The sequence below is a fragment of the Cynocephalus volans genome, chromosome 2 (genome assembly GCF_027409185.1).
Source record: "Cynocephalus volans isolate mCynVol1 chromosome 2, mCynVol1.pri, whole genome shotgun sequence".
NCBI lineage: Eukaryota > Metazoa > Chordata > Mammalia > Dermoptera > Cynocephalidae > Cynocephalus > Cynocephalus volans.
Genome location: NC_084461.1, coordinates 207,312,707 through 207,335,609, shown reverse-complemented (window position 1 = coordinate 207,335,609; position 22,903 = coordinate 207,312,707). Strand labels below are relative to the sequence as shown.

The 22,903-nt window shown below is 53.4% G+C and overlaps 1 protein-coding gene across 1 annotated transcript; it reads right to left on the bottom strand.

The window, feature by feature from the left end:
- Positions 1-7,448: 7,448 nt before the first annotated feature.
- On the bottom strand, positions 7,449-22,055 carry RAB36 (RAB36, member RAS oncogene family). Its single transcript, XM_063087988.1, has 10 exons — positions 21,981-22,055; positions 18,482-18,573; positions 16,666-16,731; positions 15,258-15,359; positions 13,067-13,131; positions 11,293-11,348; positions 10,329-10,406; positions 9,862-9,952; positions 8,003-8,122; positions 7,449-7,513 (listed from the first exon to the last, which is right to left on the bottom strand). The coding sequence occupies exons 1-10, from the start codon at positions 22,047-22,049 to the stop codon at positions 7,449-7,451; spliced, it is 804 nt and encodes a 267-aa protein (XP_062944058.1). The 5' UTR covers positions 22,050-22,055.
- Between the last annotated feature and the right edge of the window lie 848 nt (positions 22,056-22,903).

Below are 22,903 nucleotides of genomic sequence, written 5' to 3'. Positions count from 1 at the left end.
TATATGACATTCTGGAAAAGGCAAAACTATGGAAACAGTAAAGATCATTGGTTGCCAGGGATTAGGAAGGAGGGAGGGATGAATATGTGAAACACAGGGGATACTGAGGGCAGTGAAACTATTCCATATGAATTATAATGGTGGATACATGTCATTACACGTTTGTCCAAACTCATTGAATGCACGACACTGAGAGTGAAGGCTGGTAAACTATGGATTTTGGGTGAGTTAAGTTAACTTAGGTTCATCAGCTGTAACAAATGTACCACTCTGGTGTGGGAAGTTGATAGTGGGAGAGGCTGTGCATGTGTGGGGGCAGGAAAGATAAGAGAATCTCTGTACTTCCCACTCAATTTGGTTGTGAACCTTAAACTGTTCTAAAAAATAAAATAAAATTAACCAATTTAGAGTGAACAATCAGAGGCATTAAAAAATTTTTTAAAATAGGAATGAAGTACTCTACTAATAGGGGCTACAATATAGATAAACCTTGAAACTATTATGCTAAATGAAAGAAGCAGTCACAAAAGGCCACACATTGTATGATTCCATTTATATGAAATGTCCCGAATGGGAAGATCCATACAGATAAAGTAGGTGGTGGTTGCTTATGGCAGGGGAGAGGGGAGATTGAGGAGTTACTGCAAATGGGTATGAGGTATCTTTTGGGGGTTTTAAAAGTGTTCTGGAAGTAGATAGTGGTAATGGTTGCACAACCTTGTGAATATGCTTAAAAACCATTTACTTGTACATTTAAAACTGGTGAACTGTGTGGTGTTTGAATTATATTTCAATAAAGTTGTATACAATACCACTCAATATTATACATTGGTTTGGACAGATGTATAATGATATGTGTTCACCATTGTAGTATCATATAGAATAGTTATATTAAAAAACAAAAACAAAGAACTCTGGGGATGAGTTAAGCCAGCCCTTGGGTCCCCAGCCTGGGGTGGGGCAGCTGCTGGTCTTGCTCACTGAGGGCTAAGAACAAGCATTTTCCTATCATGTCCTTCATTCCTCCCACAGACCAGGGACTCATGCCCACTTCACAGACAAAGACGTGTTCCTAGGTCACCCAGCCCTTCAGTCATGGAGACCCGTGTCTCTGGCTCCAGAGTCTGTGTTGTTTGGGTCACAAACTTGGAAGGCCCCACCAGTGTGCAACCAGGGAGGGACTGACTTATCCCTCAAATGTCTATTTGTTCATTGTAAAATGGACTGGCCACCCCTGCCATCTTTGGGGGCTGAACTGAGCAGAGCTGCCAGCTACAGTTGGGCAGAATGTGCACTGCACAAGGGCACACATCAAAGGGGGTGCCGTTCCCAGCTTAGACCCAGTAGGTATGAATACTAATGTTGACGGTGATTATAAAAAGGTGTCTTGTTCTAACAAGATCAGTTTATGATGGCAGTTTTTAACAGTTGGATATAAAATGCCTCAAGGAAGGGTGCTTTTCTTTATTGAGGTGAAATTCACATAACATAAAATTAATCAATTTAAAGTGAACAATCTAGAGGCTTTTGAGACCTTCCCATGTGCAACCTCCACTTCTATCTAGTTCCCAAATATTTGCATCACCCCAAAAGTAAACTCCAGGAGGACCTTTAGGAGGCAAAAATGTCATGAGGGCAGAGCCCTCATGAATGGCATTAGTGCCCTTATAAAAGAGACTCCAGTGAGCTCTCTAGCCCTGTTTCTGTCACTTGAGGTTACAGTGAGAAGTCGGCAGTCTGCCACTTCCTTCACCATAACCCTACCATGCTGGCACCCTGATCTTGAGCTTCCAGCCTCCAGAACTGTGAGAAATAAATTTCTGTGGTTTTATAAACCCCCTAGACTATGGTACTTTGTTATAGTGGCCCAAACTGACAAAGACAATGTACTTGTTTGAGTCCCCGTTTTCAGTTCTTTTGGGGATATACCTAGGAATGGAACTTCTGGGTGATATGGCAGTTCTGTGTTTCACCTTTTGAGGAACCGCATGGGTGTCTTTTTCTAATTCACCCAAAGGCACAGTGTGGGTGGGTGCAGCGGCCCTGCCCATGAAAGTTGCACAGTCGTCAGGGCTCCTATCCACCCAGGCCTCAGGAGGTGCCCAGCCTGGGGCTGGGGGTCCATAGGTGTAACTTCTTTCCACCCTCACAGCCAATATCCTAGTGAAAGTCAGGGAAAGGGGCTCAGAGAGAGGCAGTGACCTCCTCCCACTAGTCACTTAGCAGTAAGTGGGGGCCTAGACTTGAGATTATCCTGTCCGAGTCCCAAATCTGTTCACTGGACCATTGGCCCATTAGGATTATCAGATGTGGCATCATGAAGATGGCAGAGCTTTCTGCCCTAAGACCTACCTGAGGCCAACTAAGCCTGGGCCTTTCTTGCTCCTTCCCTGCCGTCTGCACCCCCTCCCCACCTGCTTTGGAGGCTAGAGGCTGGTGGAGAGCTCCCTTCAAGCAGATGTGGCCACATGACCCCCATCCATCATCTGTCATCCGTCATCTGTTATCTGTCAGCCCCAGGGAGCTGAGGGCAAGATTAGAAACTGGGCCATCAATACAGCTGTTCTCTAGCCCAGCCCCCAGCCCAGTATGGGGAGCAGGGGTCTCTGGAAGTCATCCTTGCCAAGTGAGAAATGAGCTCTTGCTGGAGCTGCTGGCCAAGAGTTTCGAATGAGTGAGGGTGTGGGCCTTTCCTCCCAGCGCCTCAGCGATCCCTCCATTTGCCTTCTGCAGAATCAATTATTGATGAGGCCTCTGCAGCCGGGGGAGTCCCAGTGGAGTCTCCTGGCTGCCGTTTTCAGTCTTCACAGGGAGTGAAGGGGCCAGAACAAGATGGGCTTGTTCCTGAAGGTATGGCCAGTGAGATGGTCCAGACTGCGCCTCCCAGCGATTAGAGGCCCGGAGCACCCCCAGACCAGGGGTGCCACCCACCTGTGAGGGAAGAGGAAGCCTGGGACTGCTTTGCCTTCCAGACCACCCACCGTATGTCTCAGAAGACTGTGGGTGAGCCTGCCAACAGCAGCCAGGGCCAGGAGCCATGCACTCACTCCTGCTCCCACACACACCTGGGGTGCAGGCTCAGACAGGTGGCTGGTGGCCTTAATGCCAGGGAGGTGTCTGGATGAGAGAGGGGAGGCTGGGAAGGATCTGCGCTGCCTGAAAGGAGGTGGTGTGACAACCACACTTCCTGTCCGCCCATCAACTTCCCTCAGGGGAAGACATGACATATGGGAAATGACATTGGGAGGCCACAGCAGATGGCAGAGGAGCCCCGGGAGCTACTGGGAGGGTGTCTTGCCTCACACGGTGCCCAAGGTGCGGGCTTCTTGGGTGGTGGTGCACACAAGGCCCACCCAGTCTCCAGGAGCCTCTTCTCCCTCAGAAGAGGAGGGGCTCTCTCCGAGCTGTGTGTTTCTTCTTCTGAAAGCCCACTCCCCATGCCTTCTCTCATTCTTGCCATGGGTCTCCTTGATTTCCATGTCCCCTCTGAAGTCTCCCACAGGCCTGGAGTTCCTTTTCTACCTGTAAGCCTCTCCAGGGGCCCAAGCTGTAAGAGCTGGACAGTGCTGCCTCCCAGGCCCACCTGCGCCCCTTGCCAGCCTCTGCTCACCTGTGTAATGGCCACGCTTGCACCTGCACCTGCTGAGTGGGCTGTGGGAGGGTAAGTGGGAGAATGCAGGGGCCAGGCTGGAAAGGGGCTCCAGGAAAGTGGAACTTGTGACCAAATGAGAATTAGTAAATGAATGAACGTATGAATTTAACCAATCCTCTGTCCACCTCTATGTTCAGATAGCTAGATCGCAGGTGACCTTAACTCCCCTGGCTTAAGATGCCCTGTGTACCTCCAGAGAGTGGGTCTGAGCAGGGCTGAGGGGAGAGTGAGTCAGGCAGGCGCCCAGGGCACAGGATTGAAGGAGGCTGAGTGAATCCCTGTTCTGGTCACTGCATGGCTGGGGGCTGGGGAAGGACTGACTAACACTGTGGGGGTGCAGGGAGCAGGCTGTGACATGGGAAGGCTCTGCTAGGGGAGGGCTGGGCGTGGTGGGGCCATGCAAATAACCCCCTTTTTGGGCCAGTACTGGGCAGCAGGGCCAGTGTTGTCCCAGTATTGACAGGGACCACCTGACCTGGGGGACACGTGTGTAAGAAACAGTCACAAGGGCGAGGCCACCTGGAGTGGGATTCCCACTGGGATCAGACCCCAAGCTGGGGTGGGGGCAGAGGCAGAGGAGGGAGCAGGAATGCAGAGGAGAAGGTGCTCAGACATGTCCCATTTTTCCTCCTGTTAGATGGGGACAGGATGGTCATGACACCCAGCCCACAGGGTTGCTGTGATTAAAGCAGCTTCCCTTCCATGCTCTCTTAGCTACTGTCCTCTCTTTATAATATGAAAATAACTAGGTATTCAAAACTGTCTCTGGCCTGTGGTTCCCCAGCAGGTCTCCGGTGGGCATCTTGGGCCAGGGTGCAGTATGGGGGAGTGTGTCTTGCTCGAGCAACCTCCCCGCCTCCCTGTCTTCTTCACACTTCTATTGAGCACCTATTATGGGTCCTTCCTCCAGGGGTTGCTGGGGAGTCAGCAGAGATGACAAGGTCACTACCCTGGTCCTTGGGGTCCCACAGATGGGTGGAGGAGAAAGCCCAGGCCCAGACAATCATACGAAGGGTAACAAATGCTGCAATAGCCTGGAGTGACGGTGCCTGAGCTATTGGCACAGAAAAGGGACAGGGCACCCCAGGCAGAGGGCCTGGCACCTACAAAGACTGCATTGGGACCAGGGGTGAAGGTGGAGCACAGGGGCCTGCAGTGGGGGTGGGGAAGGGAGCAGTGAGGAGACTTGAATGCCAGGGTGAGAGCATGGGGTCAGTCCTGTAGGACCCAGGGAGCAAGAAAGTGACAGGAGGGGACCTGCTTCAGGAAGGTGCCTCCAGTAGAAGAGACAGACAAACAGAAGGATGGACAGACAGTGGGTGGATAGCAGGGAAGGAACAGGGGAAATAGGGAAGAGGGAAAAGATATTTCTCAAGCACTTGGATGAGGTCACTGTGGTCACTCTCTGGACCTTGGCTGCAGGGGGCTGCTTGCCTGGGCCCGCAGGGCCAGACCAACAGAAAGTGTCTCTGCCCCCCAGAAATGTACTGCGAAGGGTGAGATGTTTGAGGAGCATGTCTTTGTTAACTTGTCACGTCAAAGTGAGGGCGTGTGAACCACATTGAAGCAACTCTGACAGAGAAGACGCTGTTATCAACTGGGGAGAAACAACCGAGCCCCTTGCATTTCCCTGGCGAGCTTAGTCTCCCATCCTCCCAAGCCAAGTATCGAAATTGGAGAGGCCATTGCTGTGTTAGCCGGAGCCCGTAGCTGGTACACCATTATAATACAAGAAGAGTTTAATAAAGGACCATTTACAGAGGTGCAGGCCTGCATGGGACAGTGCAGTTCTAGCTCTGGAGCTGGCGACAGCAGGATACCATATTGTGCCCTCTACACACACACACCTCTAGGGGCCCGAAGGAGCAGGGGAGGGCCATGGGTCCAGCCAGCACATCCTGGCTCTCCCATCCTGTGACACTTTCTGTTGCACCCAGCAAACGCAGTACTCCCTAATGCACACCCAATGCTACCTGCTTTCCCTCCAGGCTGTGTTTAGTGGACCACAGCCCAGAGAACGGCCCAGCCAGGCCTCTTTTGGGAACCCTGAGTATGCAAAGCAATAAGTACAAGGATGGCCACTGCAGCACCATCAGTAAAAGCTAAAAGTTGGACACAAACTGGATGACCTGTGTATAGGGCAGGTCAAATGAACCATGGGCCATCCATATGAAGGAAAACCGGGCAGCTCTAAAGGACTGAGGAGGTTCGGCATGTGCAGGCAGTGAGGGGGCTCGGTGGCAGATCATTAGGAATTTGGGTGCCAGGCAGTGTGTACATCATGAGGTCATTCTGGTTAAATGACACACAGCCAGCAAATGTGGTGGACCAACTGGAGGGGCTTCCACTTTGCACTGTCTTGCTTTGCACTAAGCATGCAATTCCTTTAGAAGTCATTTATATAAAGAAGTGTTTTTTATAAATGAGAAAAGAGAGGTAAAAATATGGTGAAGGGGCAATGAACAGAAAAGAGGCTAGCGTTCCTCCCTGATATTTGGTAATCGCTGTGAGTCAAACATTCCCAGGGCACCTGCAGCGTGCCAGGCACTAGGACAGTGGTGCAGACCACAACGCTGCCCCTCAGACGCTCAACACCTACGGGAAGCAGATGATGCCACACGTATCCACCTGCCTATGGCACAACGTGGTCGGGGATAAGTGGGCACAGACCCAGGGGGACAGGAGCAGTGAGAGGAGGGGTCGGGGAAGACCCAGTGGACAGATATGCTGGGCAGAGAGCTCAAGGGAGGTGTGGGAGTTCCTGCCTACTATGGGTGTACAGGAGGAAACAGTGGAGATAGAATGTGCTAGACTCCAGAGGGCCTCCAAAGTCCTCCAAAGATGTGTGGACACCATGACAAATGTCCAAAGAGACATGCAGGCGATCAGAAGAGATGGATGGGGAGGCAACAGTGGGTTCTGGCCTAGTTTGAGTGACCAAGCAGGGCAGTGCCACACTCAAAGGATGAAGTGGTGAGGTGTCAAGGGGCACTATGAGTCTTCTTCTCTCAGCACAGCCAGGGAAATGAGTCATCCAGATGGGCCAGAGAGGCACCAGGGGCTTGTTCTGTCAATCCTCGCCCACTGACCAGGAGCACAGGACTCTGAAGATCTCAGAGGTACCAGAGAGGGCCCCTTGGCCAGAGGGAGCCTGAGAGACTTCTTGTCCATTGTCCTCCAGGGAGGGGCAGGGCTGCCCAGGGACCCTGAAAGTCTGTAGCAGAGAGACAGCAGACAATGAGGCCTAGAGCTTTGAGGCCCAGAACTGCAAGTCCCGTTGTCAATAGAAAACTCCCAGGGAGGATGGCAGGTGGATTTTCCCTCAGCTGCCGACCTTGACAAGTCCTGGTTGCCTGGAACACTAGGTGAGGATTTTGAGGCCACATCCAGGATTGCTGGGAAACAGTGCCAGGGTCAACTTCTGATGTAGGCCATGAGCGAGGGATGTGGGCTGGGGAAGGAGTGTCCCAAGTTTGCAGTCCTGAAGCCTCTCAAGGCCAAGGGCGGCTATCTGATGACTTTTCAGGTAGAACTGGCTTTCCAGGAGATCACAGCAGTGCCCCACTGGCAGGGCAGTGTGGGGCCCCCGAGCAGCCCATGGGGGTCCTTCCTGGCTCCCAACCTACCAAAGAGCCCCTGGGGCTCAGCACAGTTGGCAGGTGGAGAGATGGGAACAGACCTCTACACCTTGAGGGCAGACAAGCTGCAAAGCCTGGGCTCCATGTCACCCTCCACAGTCACGGAAGCCTCTGCCCATGTGCGTGTAAGGGGTGGAGAACTCTAATGCAGGCCCCAGCTAGCAGCAACCCAGGCTGGAGGCCTTCCTGTTCTCTGGGGTCTCAGGTGGACTTCCTTCCATTCCTGTAGGAGGGGAGAAGTAACTTTGCATCTACCAAGCATCCTGCAGCTGACACTAGGCAGGGGCCATCCCCACCCCTCCAACAACCAGAGCCATGAGCTTGAGCTCCTAGGCCAGACATTCAAGACCTGATGACCTGGCACAGGCCAAGAGGCCTGAGGGGCAGTCCAGGCGGTGGAACAGTGTGGGCAAAGGTGCAGACTGGGAGAGCTGGGGCCAGGACACATCTGCAGAGCCCAGGATGCCAGCCCAGCCCATGGGAAGCCTGTTGGGAGGACAGGGAGGGCCAGGGAAGGTGTCTGAGTTGGTAGGTGGGGTCAGGGAGGCTGCAGGTGTGAGACTGGGCTGACAGTCCAGAGACGAAGTCAAAGAAGGCCAACAGAGGGTGATAAATTAAGGAAATGGCAGGGTCTCGGGTGACAGGAGGATGGAGGACATAGATTTTAGCCTTTGAGCCTGCTTCCCATACGCCCAGCCCTGCCCATACGCACGGATGAGGTCTCCATTCCCGACCTGGAGCCGGGTACTGCTCCTCCTCTCCAGGTCCTGCAGCACCGACTGCTCGAATGCCAGGGCGGCTACACGGCTGAAGAACGCCTTCACGTTCTCCCCTGTGGGCCCATGAGAGTGCTGTGACCCCGCCGCCTCTGCTGTTGCCGGCAGACGTTTGGGTGCAGGAGCCAGGGTGGCCCACCCCCAGGCTGGCACATGGCCCTTCTAGAGCACCCCTGATAGTAATAGTAACCACAGGAGGGCGCAGCCCTGTCCACCCACCACATGGGCAGCACAGTGATCAGGGCAGCACCCCCTCACCGCCCACCTGGCTTTCCGCTTGGCTCCAGCCCCCCATCCTGCCCCAGCTGCCTGCCCAGGCTGCTCCCTCAAACCTCTGAGCCTTCGTTTCCCAGCATCTACTCTTTCAGTCAACTGCTACTGAGCACCTGCGATGGGCCAGGTGCTGGGACATGCGGAGCTCAGGACAAACATGTGCCTGCTCTCCTGTAACTTTTGTTACCTGTCCAATGGGGCTGTGAGGATTAATGTGTTGTGGCCCCCACAGCAGACTCTGTGCATCCTCCTCCAGGCGGAGGCGGCTGTCCATCAGGGAGTAGGCCAGGTTCCAGCCCCCAACACAAACACAGCCCTTGTGCAGATAACAACCTGCACAACTGTACAGGGCGGTGCTGCTTGGCCCATAACAACCTTTCAGTGAACTGTTACTATGATAAAGGAGGGTTAGTTTTCACAGGGCACGAGGGACACTCTCGGGAAGAACCAGCAGAGGGCACTGGGCATAGGTGCTGCCAGGAGTGTGTCTGTGTTGGGCTGGAGGTGGTGCCACTTCCCATGGTGCCCATCAGCACTCACCCAGTCCCTGGCCAGATGTCTGCTGTCCCCCCCTTTGCCCAGGGCAAGGACTACTGATCCCGATTCCTGAGTGCCCAGAGCCTCTTGGGCCTACTGTGTGCCAGGCACTGCTTGTTATTTCATCTCATCCCACAACCCCTGTGTTTTCCAAGTTTGCTCTTTGCTACTTTACATTTTCTTATTTTTTCCTTACTAAATATATATGGCATTAGTAATTTAAAACATGTTTTTTCATTAACAATAAAACCAGAGCCCGGCTCGTAGCTCACTTGGGGGAGCGTGGTGCTGACAACACCAAGTCAAGGGTTAAGATCCCTTTACTGGTCATCTTTTTAAAACAAACAAACAAAAAAACAAACAAAAAAACCCCAATAAAACAAGAGGGACAGCATCACCCCACTTCCCAGACGAGGAGACTGAGGCTGGGATGTTGGGCATCTTGACCAGGGCTGGGGCCCAATATGATGGGGGCTGACAGGGTGCAGAGGGAGGTGGGTGAGAACTGGGGGCTGAGAGTGACAATCAGTGCACAAAAATATTCGGGAAGGGGTGGGAGCCTCCTATTACTGGACCCATCTATGTGCCAGGTGGTGCCACACACCCAGCATCCACAGGTTGGGGGAGGAAGGTGTAGTGGTCACAGGTGAGGGCTGTGTTTGGATCCTGGCCTTGCTACCTCTTCCCCTGCGGCCCTGGAAGTGACTTAACAGGAAGAAAAATGGAACCTGCCTCACGGGTGGATGTGGGGGTTGCATTGTAGAACATGCCATCAGGGCATGAGGCCAGGGGTCACTATTCCTCCCATCCGTGAGGGAGACCTCCCAGTTTCATTCTAGAGATGAGGAAACACCTCTCAGGCAGTGGAAGGTGCTGCCAGTCACCAGCACATGCCAGAGCCGCAGAAGGAAAGGTGAGAACCTCTGCAGCATGGCAAGCCCTGCGGAACTGGCCCCACCACGCGACAGCCCCGAGCCCCACTCACCCGTCTTGGCTGACACCGACCAGTACTCGGCCTGCATCTTGTTGGCCAGGTGCACAGCCTCCGCCTCGGCCTGCTCACACGCCGCCCCTGACTGGGAGAAGTGGCCCTCGCTGACCCAGCGTCCTGGCCCTCCTGGGGATAGGCAGCTGCCTGCTTCCCCACTGTGCCGTGTCCCTCCCCATGCTCACTCCCCCTCTCATCAGAGCAAGTAGGGCGGGCTCAGTGTGGGGAATGCTGCCTGCCCATGGGTGACAACCCAGAAGTCCCTGGGCAAGTCTGAGTGCTAATTGTCCCTCTCTTAGGATACAGCACAGGGACCTTGAGCTCCCCTAACTTTCAGCTCCAACGCCTGTGGTCTTTGAGTTCCAGCTGTAGGCAAGGCAGTGCCACCTGCTTTTCCTCAAACTTGGGCTGAAAGTGGAGGCACTTCCTGAGGCCACCCAATCCTCCAGCTCCACTCTGCTTACCAGAAGGTCCTTCTTGGTCCCCACGAGGAAGATGAAGCAGGAGCCTACTTCATTCTCCCTCAGTGCATCTTCCAGCCACTGCCTGGAAAGCACAGAGGGGAGACAAGCTGAGAGATGCCACCCCTCCGCCCACCCAGAGGGGCCTGAGGAAGACCAGGGGATGGGGTCCGACGCAGGTCCTCCCCAGGGCTGGGAGCACCAAGCCAGGAGCCGCAGGGAGGGCACCTTGGCCACGCTGGCTGACTGGGATGCTGGTCCTGCAGCCAGAAGGGCCTTGGCTGGACAGAAGGTGGGTGGGCACACAAGATCAGGTCGGGAGATATGAAGTCCCCGTTCTGGCCCTGGCTCTGCCCTCACACTGTGAGGCCTGGGTGAGCCTGCGCTGTAATCAACTGGAACGCTCGCTCCTGCCTCCCTTATGGGGTTTGGGAGGTGCTGGCTATGAGTGCTCCAAACAAAGGTATGGTGAGGAGGCTTGGCCCATTAGCTGGACGATTCCCTGCAGAAGCAAGATGGCCTCCTGGAATCGGTCATGGTGTCCTGATTTATGCCCAAGACAGCAAGTGCCAAATTCATGTCCCTTCAGACAGGGCTGGCCATAAAAATTTTCAGTGCTCAGGGCAAAGTGAACACGTGGGGCCCCTCATTCAAAAATCATTAGGACTTTTGAGATGGTGACAGCAGCGTATTATTAAAGCAAGCGTGGGCCTTTCTAAGCACATGCCGTGGTGCAGCTGTGCTGGCCGCGCGCTTGTGAGCTGAACTCTTTCAGAAGCACGTGGGGCAGATCTTGAGGGGTCATAAGGCAAACAGACAGTAAGCAGCCTGTGAGAAGTTGGTTCTGACATGTGAGCCCAGTCACTCACACCCACCATTGCAGGCCCAGCCAACTTGCCCAGATTTGGTGAGCACTTCCAGGAAGCTCCCTGAGCCCAGGGGGACCCCAAAGGCTGCAGTGTGGGACTTGCCTGGTGTGCTCCAGAGTCTGCACATCAGTGAGGTCGAAGGCCGTGATGATCACTGGACACACAGGGGAAAAGCAATAACCAATCAGTGACAGGTGAGGCAAACACAGAGTGACAGAGGGGGCTCCCTGTGGGCGCTTCCCTGTGGGCGCCTCCACACTTCGCAGGGGGAAGCTGGAAAGGAGCCCAGTTCCAAGGAACTGCCAGGATGGCCCCCAAGGCACTCATCCCTGGACCCCATGACGGAGGCTGGGAGGCGACAGTCCATGGCTGCCCCCCGGGACCCACCCTCCCACCACCCACCCTGATTGGCACCCAGCAGCCCAACCTCAGGGTGGAATCCAGGCAGGCAGGGCAAGGCGGGCATGGAGCATGTGGGTTTTGGTGTCAGAGGCCCTCTGCCACTTGCGGCTAAGGGAGCTCAGGTGAGTGCCTTAACTGCTGAGAGCCTCAGTTTTCCCATCTGTAAAAGGGTGAGAGTGATATCTCCAGCTCTCAGGGTTACTGTGAGGATTACACAAGAGCATCTATTTTAAAAAGTTCTTAGTCCAGGGCCTGGCACAGGGCAGACTTTCAACCAATGGCAGCTATGGCATTTAGCATTTATGACAATTAGTGACAACCAGCTTTAGGGAAACAACATCTGGGAAACTGGATGGGCAGAAAACAGGGAGATGTAGCCTCTGCCTTCAGCTCCTCTTGTCACTGGCCTCACCCTGGTCCCATGGTATCAAGGGTGGCTGGGACTCCATTGGGGTCCTGAGGGGAGCCCCACATGGAGGACATTCCAGACAATGTCCTCCCTGGAGGTGTGAGCAGAGCTGGAGAGGGGCTTCCTCTGCACCTTGGCTGAAGGATCAGGAGAGCCGTGGTCCCCTGCTGAGGCAGAGGGGAAAGGAAGGAGGAAACAGATGGTGGGATGATGGTGGCGCAGCTGGGGCTTGCAGCAGTATGCTGGGTGCCTCACACTTCTAATCCCCAGGGGGTGGCATCCCCTCCAGAAGAGAGAGGCCCAGAGAGGTGAAGGGTGCAGGAGGCCACAGCAGCGTGGCAGAGCTGGAGCTCTAACCCATGACCAAGGCACCTGTGGTTGTTTTCTGTTTTTGCTTCTATCAAATCTTAATGAAAATATTGTGATTTCCTCACCACTACTGAGCAGACATAACTGCGCCTCATAATTTGAGTCTGGGTTTGGATACTTTTGACAACTCTTTCATGTCTCCCACTGAAATCCATTTCTGTCTTCTTCCTGGGAAGGTGGGGTCAGCAGGGGAGCTTATGCTGCTGCCTCCTGCTGACTGTGCGTCCTCTCAGGGCCCCAGCCATCCTTGGCCATGGAGGCGGAGGGCACTGAGCCCTGCTGGCCCCCACCTGGGACCTGCCAGTCCTCCTGCGGTCCACTTTTCACTCCTCATCGTTGGCCTTGCCCCCTCTTGCTAAGACAGGACAAGCCTCTCCCCACCTCCTCCTGGAGTCTGATGCTGCCCTTCTTTTCTGGGGCCTCTGGACAAGCACTTCCCTCTCTGAGCATCATTCTAGCTAAAAATGGGGGCCTAGACTTAAAGCCAGTACCCAACACCACAGATGCTAAAGGGTATGATTGCCAAAGGCAGCCAGGGCCCTGGTTTGAAGGCAGCTTCCCTGTTCTGAAGCACTGGCTTGGATGTTTTCCCCGTGGTTCTTGGAGGACAGAAAACTGGTGCCTGCACAGAGGACCTGGGCTTCCCACTGTTGAACATGGGACTGAGAACCCGCCACTGCATGGCTGCTCACCCTGGGCACCCCGGTAGTAGGCAGATGCAATGCACTTGAACTTCTCCTGACCGGCTGTGTCCCAGCTGTGAGGTGGGAGAGAGAGAAAGGGAAACAGTGGTGGCAGGTTAAGCAATCACAGTGCTCTGAGCTGAAAGGCTAGTGGGACCATGGGTGGGAGACTGAGGGCCAGCCATGTGGGCTTCAGGATGTGCCTGTTGTGAGCCTGCTATCCCTGCTCCTGCTCCTTATGGTCCCTTCCTGGGGCACTCCAGGGGAAATATTCTCATAGGATTCACTATGCCTATGGGGGAGGGGCATGGCATTAGTGGCTCTACTCCCCAGGTGAGTGTAGTTACAGCTCAGTCCCTTCTGATAATGACATTAAAAAGGGGCATATGCTCCATGATGTGGCCTACTTGGAAGGTGCGGAAGTCCCCCTGTAGAAGAAGCCTTTTGAATGGCTCTAGGGCTCCAGGCTGGGCCTCCAACAGTGGCCGTGCCACTTGCTCACGTGTAAATGGGGCATTGCTTTGCCTTCCACACTGCAGTCCAGGGTGGAGGTGCCTAACAGGGACATGGTTTGCATCTCCTGGGCCACACTGATCAATTAGCTCTGGCTCTCTGGAGCACCATGTTGAGAAGGACTTAGAAGCTGAGCCCTGGGTCCATGGAAAAGAATGCAACAATTGATTAGTGATGTCTGCCATGGGAATAGCATAGAAGTGCAGAAGGTGCACATTCTGAGATCTACTTGCCCTACTTTAGAAGAAGGCAGTTGTCAGTATGCAGTGCTAAGTCTGAAAATCCATCCCCAATCCATCCCTCTTAAAAGTCAACAGATTAAAATTTAACTTTTCTCTGTAAACTGAAAAGTAGACAATGGTCTGTTTTTCCATATTATCCAGCATGATTCATTTTTTGGCTTCATTCTTTCACTAATTCATTCATATTTTCTTTCATTTCTGATGACTCTGAAGGGGAGTGCTAGGGGTGATAGCCTGGAGATGGGGCCACTTGGGTGGTGGCAATGGCCTCCACATAAGACAACGAGAGACTGAGACAGGACAGTGCCATGTTTTGTCCTGGGCCATCTAATTAGATACGGCCTGTGGCCACAACGGTGGGCCCAGCCATAGGCCACTCTCTCACAGCTCCACCTGACCTTCTCCCACCAGCTCTTTGCTCTTCTCAGCTCTCCAGATCCCTCAGTCCCACAGCCCTGCATTTACACAGCCTCTTTTGCTCTCAGCTGACCCTGTACTCCCCCTTGGGCAAGGTTGGGTATCATCTGGCTCCAGGACTGCACTGGGGCTGTGGAAATTCTTAAAGAAGGAATTAGGAGCTGATGTCCACAGGATCTGCAGGCTCAGCCCAGGCAGGGCATGGAGGATTGAGGAATGAATCCAGGGAGAGAGAAAGGGGAAGGGGAGCAGCACAGAGGCCTGGTGAATGCCAGCAGGCAAGGGAGTACAGGAGCAGCCATGCAGGACAGTGAGGGGGACTGGAGCCTGGGCAGGCCTGCAGAATCCTCCAGGTGCCAGAGGAGAGAGACAGTGAGGTCCAGAGAAAAGCTAGACCCTGGTGAGAGCCCCTGGGCTGTTCTGAAGGAAAGCAGAAGGGAGGGGCTGAAGCTAGTGGGCCCTGGAGAGTCAGAGGCCTGGGGTCTGGCAGGGAAGAACACAGACAGACAGACAGAGGTGGAAGGAAAGTGAGGTGGCAGGAGTGTGGGCAGTGGTGTGAGGAGGAAGATGAGTGTGTCAGGCCTGAGCAAGGGATGTGACGGTGTGGCCTCCACCCCAGCCCTCTTCCCTGAGTCTGGCACACAGGGACTGGATTTGGTCCCATTTTATAGGTAACTTGCTGAAGTGACAGATCACAGGAGGTGCAGGTAGGGGAGAGGAGCCGGAGCCTGAGAGCAGCAGGCCATCAGGGGAGGGGTAGGGGGTGGGTAGGTCAGGCTGTGAGGACCTTCCCCAGATCCGATGACCAACATGAGACAACTGTTGGGACTGAAGGAGCATCTGTGTACTCCGGGAGCCAGGAAGCCCACTGGCTTCACATAACCACCCCAGGTCCTGCTTGTCCAGCTGGTGCCTCACTGAGTGCCATGGGACACAGGGGAGCAGGAGCTGGCCAAGGCCTTCCCCAGATGTCTCCAGGGAGCCCACCCATGAGCCTCGGAAACCAGTGTGCCCCAACAGCGACTTACATCTGGAGGCTGTAGGGAATCCCAGCGATCTCAAAGCGCTCGATTTCAAAGTCCACCCCAATGGTGGCCTTGTAGTCATGGTTGAAAACATTCTTGCAGAACCTGCGGCAGGGGAGAGGAAGTCATCAGAGAGGTGCCTGCACCGAAATGAGCATGGAAGCTCCACTCGTAACAATGGGAGTCTGGAGGCAGATAAAGTGTTACACTTCTTGCTGTGTAATGGGGACAGAAAAGAGATTACTCAAAGCAACATGAATGCAATGAGAAGCCCGAAGCAACTGCACCTCAGCAACTCCGCTGTTAGAAGGAGAAACTGGGTACATCCCCGAGTCAGGTTTTGCTTCAGTTTTTACTGTAAAGACAAGGAAATTACAGAAAAAGAATAGATGGTTAATCGATCATAGTAAGAACATAAAGAAACTGGCTATGTAACAATCTTCATCCAAGCATGCACGGCTTAAAATAGTTTAAACAATATACCATCAAAAGAGTCATAAATCTAAGCTATGTGACATGCAAAAGAAACAATAAGATAATCATTAAAGTGCCTGACTTCTTAAGAAACTCAAAGAAACAGCTTAAAGCAAGATGTGAAATGACCCCCATGTACTAACTAATCTAGCAGAACGTCCTTGGAAATCTTAACTCACGTATTTTCCCATCATTTAAGTTTTGCTGTATTAAGGGGGATTGCCTTCAGAACAGTCCCTGTTCTGCTTCAGTACTCTTGTCCACGTTAAAGGCTTTAGTCCTGTGTAAGTCTCCTTCTTACAAAATCTGTCAACGAACCCATTATATTAACAATCAGTGTGTACAATCCCTTACCTAAACAGTGATTAGAGTTGATTTGATGGGCTCTTGCCCCCTGTCTGTAGGCTCTTAGCTCCTAGCTAAGGACTTTTGTCCCATAAGTTTTTTAGCTAAAAACCCTATCTAAGGATCAAATGAGAATCAAGGTTTCTAACCCTCTATAATAAAGTCCACCAATAGGGAATCAATAGGGAAATGACAGTCCACGAGGCCCCAGAAGGACAAAGCAGCCAGTAAGAATGATGTGGGGGAAGAAAGGCTGCAGTGGCTCAGAAGGCAAGCACTGCAAGTTAGAAAGAGTGAAGGAGGAATGGAGTGTCCATTGCAGGGAGGGCAGTGGAGGGGCGAGTCTACAGCCCCAGAAGATAGTGACAAACGCCGGACTCCTGGCTGCGCTGTCTGCCCGACCTCACTGTCTCCCTGATTTCTTGCACCCCCTCTCATCTGGTGCCCACCAGGCCAAGGCAGTGTGGTTCCCAGCAGCCACACAGTTCCCACTATGACAATGTTGTCTGGGCCTCTCAGGCTAAGGGACAACAAGCTGGTGCTGGGAGGTATGGCCGATGGGGCCTGGCCTGAAGGGGCTGGTAGGATGTACCTGTGGATGAGGCTTGTCTTCCCCACGTAGAGATCGCCAACGACAACCACCTTGGAGAATCTGAGCCTGTGAGAAATAAGTCCGTGTTGCTCTCCAGCACGGTTTCCAGAGTGTCTTCAGACACACAACCTTTCTTCCCTGTGCTCTCTGCTGGCAAGCCTCACCTCGATCCCAGATGCAGGATGGTCCCCCTGCTGAGACACCCTGTTCCCCCTCCCAGGCCCTCAGAGGGGAGGGCGGGAGAGCCCATGTTTGCTCTGGGGACTCTATTGCCTCTGGGGCTGCACCCCTGACTGCACTTGGCCAAAGTTGCTATCTTGAGAATTAGAAATGGGCACAATGAGAGGCTGGGTCATGGCTGAGGGGCACGTGCAAGAGCCCAAGGTGGGGCTGTGGTAACCAAGAGCCGTGGGTACATCCAAGCTGTGGGGGAGCCGTGCCGAGGGTGTGGACATGGGGCCCCTTCACAGGGAGACACCTGCACAAGGAGCAGACAGCCCCTGCACCCTCCCATGCACCCCAGGGGCTGTGTGCCTGTGTGGGCTCCGGCTTCTTGCAAGTAGGCACTCCCTGACTAGGACACCACTGTCACCTGCTAACTCACTTGGGTATATGTAAGGGTCAGACAGGCCAAAGAGCACATCTGGGCTATGGCTTGAGGCAAATTGGCTCTGAGGTTACAGGGCTCTCTGGAACACTGCTCCCTGAGAGCAGCAGCCACCCTCACTCTCTGTATGTGTCCTGCACTCTGTGCAGCAGTATTTCTGGCATCTGTCAAAACTTTCTGCAGCTCATCCCAAAGGAGCTCAACAGTCAAAGCAACTAACCCAAGTAAACATCTGACAGGCACCTCCTCTGCCTGTGTCACCTGGTGACCCGGCCTGTGGTTTTCCTCGCCACGTCCATAAGGACAGGAGCTGTGTCTACCCTGCTCCCAGGCAGCCCTCTCATCCTGGAAGAGGCTGGCCCCGATTCCACTTCACAGATGAAGAAGTAAAAGTACTGCCGAGGTCTTGTGGTGGGCACCCTCTGTGCCTCAGTTTCCCCACCTCCAGCACTGCTGTGAGGGGCCAGGGAGATAATCTGCATGAAGCACCTGATATGGAACCAGAATTCCCCAGCTGATGCCATTACTCTCATCCCACAGCTGCTTTGGCCATTCTGACCTGAGCTGTGCCTCACTTTGTGTGGCCTTGGAAACCTCCAAGCTGGGCTCTCTTGTGGGCCTCGCCAAACGTGTGTGACACTGTGAGCTCAGCCAATTCCCTGAGCAGACCGTGAGCTCCTCGGGATGAGGGGCAAAAGCAGGCCCTTGTACCTGTTTGTTAAAAGAAGGAATGACTGTTGCACGTCCCTGTGCCAGTGATGGCAGGTGCTGCCGAGGAAGGAACAGGACAGACACAGCCTCGTCGTCTCGGGCTTGGTCTATTGAGGCATCCAGACGGGCAAAGCCACAATTCCATAAGATCTTGGGACTCATGGGGTCAGAGGAGGCTCTCAAAGGACCTGACACACTGAGACCCAGGGGAAAAGGGGAATCGAGGGGATGAGGAAAGACAATTCAGACAGGGGAACAGACATGTGCTGGGACCTCAGGCTGAAAAATCACCTGCATGATTTACTGAGGAAAAGGGAAATTGTTCCATATGGTAGAGGTGTGGCAAGTAAAGCCAGATAAAAACTCCAATCATCTTCAGGCCTGAACTGGGCTGCACCAGCCTGCTCTGTGTACATGTTTCTTTTGTTCATTCTTTCATTCACACATTGATTCACGCATGCATTCCTTCCCCCCACATCCTGTACCCCACGGGCTCACCCCACAGTGCCCGTGGTCCTGTGCTGGCAGGCTGCGCTGACCTGCCCGTGGAAATGCTCCTTGAACTGCAGGCAGGCGTCAGGTGTGTACCACTGCAAAGAGACAGACAGACAGATGGACACATCATCCTGCAAAGCTGCAGTTCCATCATCCGAGCCAAGCAGGGAGATGGTGACTTCCTTCCCAGCATTCCCTCCCTTCTGAGCCTCGCGGCTGGCAGCCTCATTAGCTTACCCTGATCTGACCCCTCTACTGGGTCTGTCCTCTATCTCCTCAGCCTCAAGGCTGTAGGGTCTTGTGAGACAGAGGAGTGGTGGTGGTCAGGTCAGACTAGAGTCCAGGTAAGGACTCGGAGAGCTGGGTTTCAACTGGGGTGGCTGTCCCTGTGCTGCATGCATGTGACAGGCTTCTGCCTTCTATGGGCCTCAGCTCTTTCACGGTGCAATGTAGCATGGGCTGTGAGGCCCCTTTTGGCTCCAAGATCCTCCCATACCTTCTATGGATTTGTTTTAAAAATATGCATACATATAAATGTTCATGGCTATTAAGATGTGATGACACATGTTAAATCCTCAGTTGTTTTGTAACTAGAAAAAAATGATATTAAACAAACTAAAGATGACCATTATTTTTTGCCACTGGATTGGCCAAGGCTAAGAAGTATGGAACATGGCTAGGACATGGGGAGCAGGGCACTGTTGGAGGCTGCTGGTGTACTCTCCTGTGTATGGTAATGGTCCCCCTAGCCACCAGCTCTGACGCTCCAAGCAAAGCTTGGGTCCACAACTCCCTCCCCCCAGACCTCGTGTCTCTTCTGGGTTTTCGGGCACTGATGTGGGCTCTGGCCTGGCCCACCTGCCCTCTCAGCTCCAGCTGTGATTGAGGCAGCAGGGATGGTGGACAGAGCTTTGCAAAGGGCAAGTTGTAAAACCTTACTGAGCCCTGGCTCCTCACCTGTAAAGTGGGGATGCTCATAATAGCACCTTTTCATGTGGTCACTGGAGGAGTAACTGAGTGATGCAGGGGAACAGCTTAGAGCAGTGGTCCACATTTGTGCGGAAGAGCATCAGCCCCCTCATGAAAAGCTGGCTGATTTTTCCTGTTGACTTCCATGACAGCTTCAAGCTGGGGGCTAGCCAGGACACAGTGGTCATTAGAGAAATCTCACCATTTTGGACCGACTGGAGAAGTATGGTAAGGAAGTCCACAGGGTAGGAAATGTGAGCTGCTTTTAGAGATAGGGAAACTGAGGCACACGGAGTAAAGGGAAGGACTTGCTGATGGAGTTTGGATGTGTTGTCCCCTCCAAAACTCATGTGGAAATTTGATCTCCAATGTGGTAGTGTTGGAAACTGATTGAGTCATGGGGGCATATCCCTTATGAATGGATTAATGTTCTCTCTGAGGGTGGGGGGAGTAACGAGTGAGTTCTCGCTCTATTAGTTCCCACGAGAGCTTATTGTTTATAGGACCCTGGCACCTCTTGCTTCTCTCTCTTGCTTCCTCTCGCCATGTGATCTGCTTGTACCCACCAGATGCCTGCTGCTTTTCCACCACGAGTAGAAGCAGCCTGAGGTCCGTGCCAGATGCAGCTGTCCCAGAATTGTAAGCCAAATAAACTTCTTTTCCTTATAAATTACCCAGTCTCAGGTATTTCTGTTATAGCAACACAAAACGGACTAAAACACTTGCCCAGGCAGTACTCTGTGGACCGAGCCCAACCTGACCATGAATTTCTCAGGTCTGAAGTGGTGTGGCCCTGCAGGATGAACTTGGCCAGCAGAGGCTTGTGACACCTGACTACTACTGCAGGTAGAAAGGGGAGAGTCCCAATTTCTGTGAAAACATGATGCATGCCCCAGGCTGCCTCCTAGGGGTAGGGAGGTCTGAAGCCAGACACAGCAGTGTCAAATCCCAGCTCCACCATGCCCAGCTGTGTGAAGTCAGGCAATCCTCCCTACCTCTCTGATCTTTCTTGTACTGCTCTGTAAATGGAGTTCTTCGTCCCATGAGACCTGGACTGTTCCGTGACAATCACGTTTCCCTTCCTTTTGGCTCATGAAACACCAGTCCCCGTCATCCCTGGTTACTACTGTCAAGCTCCGCAGGGAAAGCAATTGCCTGATCCTCTGTTGCAATGGAACACTTGGGGGAACTGTCCACAGGTACAGGCACAAAGGCTTTCTCTGTGGGCATGTGGAGAAGGAACTCAGGGAGGAAGGGAAAGAAGGGGGAAGAAGGAATGGCTGTAGGCCCAGAATACCCAGAGCTTACAGTCACCTCCTTCCTCCTCACCAGCCTGGGCACAGAATCTAGAAGATAGAAAAGGCCATTCCCTGGAGGGGATTTCTCACTCCACGCCTGTCCCAAGTCACATGTAGGCAACCACTGGTAGCAGGTCTTATGTATCCTTCCAGAAATATTTTCTGCATGTATATACAAACACTGACATCGCTTTTCTCCTTCTCCTTTTTTTATACCCGCAGGAGTGTGCTACACACACTCACACTGCTCCATTCCTTGCATTTTTACTCACCAACTTCCTTGGGCTCCCACTGCACATCAGCACCTGAAGAGGTCCATCAGGGCTGTGCCAGGAAGTTGCATTACCCGTTTAACCAGTCCTCTCTAGGAGGACATTTACATTGTGTCTGACTTTCTGCTCTATTTTTTTTGGCGGCTGGCCTGTACAGGGATCCAAACCCTTGACCTTGGTGTTATAACATCGCTTTCTAACCATCTAAGCTCACCCACCAGCCCTTCTTCTCTTACTAACTGCTGCAATGCCTGGCCTTGGGAACATTTTACATCCGTGCCAGGATGTTTGCAGAGTAAACTCCTAGAAATGGAATGGCTGAGTCAGAGCGAAGGGGCATCTGCAATGTTGGTAAATATTGTCCCACTGCCTCCTGTGGAGGTTGTTCTGATTTGCATTCTCTTCTGCAATTAATATCGGATTTTAATAGAGATGGAAGACAGCTGTGAATTTTCAGCAAAAACTGAAGAATGGCAAGGGGAGAGAGTCCTGGATTTGGGATCAAGAAATTGGAGTGCTGTTTTGATAACAGTAATAATTATAAGAACAGCAGTGACCACGACTGCCAGGGAGCTCCCATTTACCATGAGCCAGGCACCCAATGTAAGAGGAATTATTCTCATATAACAGTGGCTCTGAGAGGTTGAGTAATTTGTCCATGGTCCCACAGCTTAATGACAGAGTCAGGATTCACACCCAGGACTGTCTGACTGCAAAGTTTGTGTCCTTATAACCTCAGGCCACACTGCTGCTTGGCATCACCATTAACTTGCTGGCCTGCCTTGGGCAAGTCAATGCCCAGTCTCTTGGCTTCTCAAGGAGAAGTCTGGTAAATCCAGGAAGGGACAGACTTCCCCTATTCACCTGCTTTATTTCTGGGGATAAGCACAGATTGGGGAAAGCTGGATGTGGCCACAGTGTCAGGAGAGCAGTGCAGATAAAAAAGACTGGCCTGATGACTACCTTAGGGAAGCTGGTGATGACACGGTCCCGGCTCACAGGGGGCCCCAAAGGCATCAGGGAGGACCTCATCCTTCCACAGTCCTGTGGACCCAACCAAGGGAAAGAGAGTTAGGGAGCTGTGCAAATCCCTGGAGACTACTTGCAAGTCTCCGCCTAAATTTTCTTCAGCTCTAGGACCAACTTCAAGCCTCCCTCTTCATGAGGAACAGTGGGCAGAGGCCTTCTGGACACAGGAAGTCAGGCCATCTCTCCCAGTCTGCAGGCAGTATGGTGTGGGGGACTGGCCTGCCCCACCCTGCCCGGCAGTCAGAAGACCTGGGTCTCCCTCTGACAGGTGTCTAAGAGGAGGGGCCCCTTCTCTGAGCTTCCCTCACGGGGTTGTGAGGCACTGGACAGACACCAGGCTGCAGATCACAGCCCAGGTCGTGGTGGTAGAGTGGGGAGGGGGGTCCCTGCTCCTAGTCTCTAAGAGATGAAGGCTCTGGGTGGGCCGGGGTCTTTAGGTTTCAGGCCTTTCCCAATAAAGCCCCACCCCACCCAGCATCTGGCCCCTTAAGCCTATTCGACAGTCCTCCATCTCCTTTCTTGTCCAGCCCTGCCTCTCCACCAAGTCCTGTACTTGTCTTCCCCCATCTGACCCCGCTCTCCTACCAGCACAGACCGGCACAGGCCCAGGTTGGGTGCTCAGGGAATGAAGAGGACCCGGGGCGGGGTCGTAGGCTGCGCTCCGGTTATGGGGGTGTTAGGTGGGCGGGAGACGCAGCGCTCTCGTGACCCCGGCCTCGGGGACGTGCTCGCACGGGGGTCGGACAGAGGGAGTGGGGGACTCACCCGAGGTGGTTGTGAAGACGGGACTTGGAGCAGCTTATTCTGGCCGGCCCCGCAGCCTCGATCACCATGACAACGAGGCCACGCGAGACCTG

Coding starts and splice junctions, on each gene's coding strand:
- RAB36 (XM_063087988.1), bottom strand. CDS start 22,049: ATGAGGTCCTCCCTGATGCCTTTGGGGCCCCCTGTGAGCCGGGACCGT. Junction 18,574..21,980: donor TCATCACCAGCTTCCCTAAG/GTAGTCATCAGG, acceptor GTCTCTTTGCAG/TGGTACACACCTGACGCCTG. Junction 9,953..10,328: donor GGACCAAGAAGGACCTTCTG/GTAAGCAGAGTG, acceptor CACTTCTCCCAG/TCAGGGGCGGCGTGTGAGCA.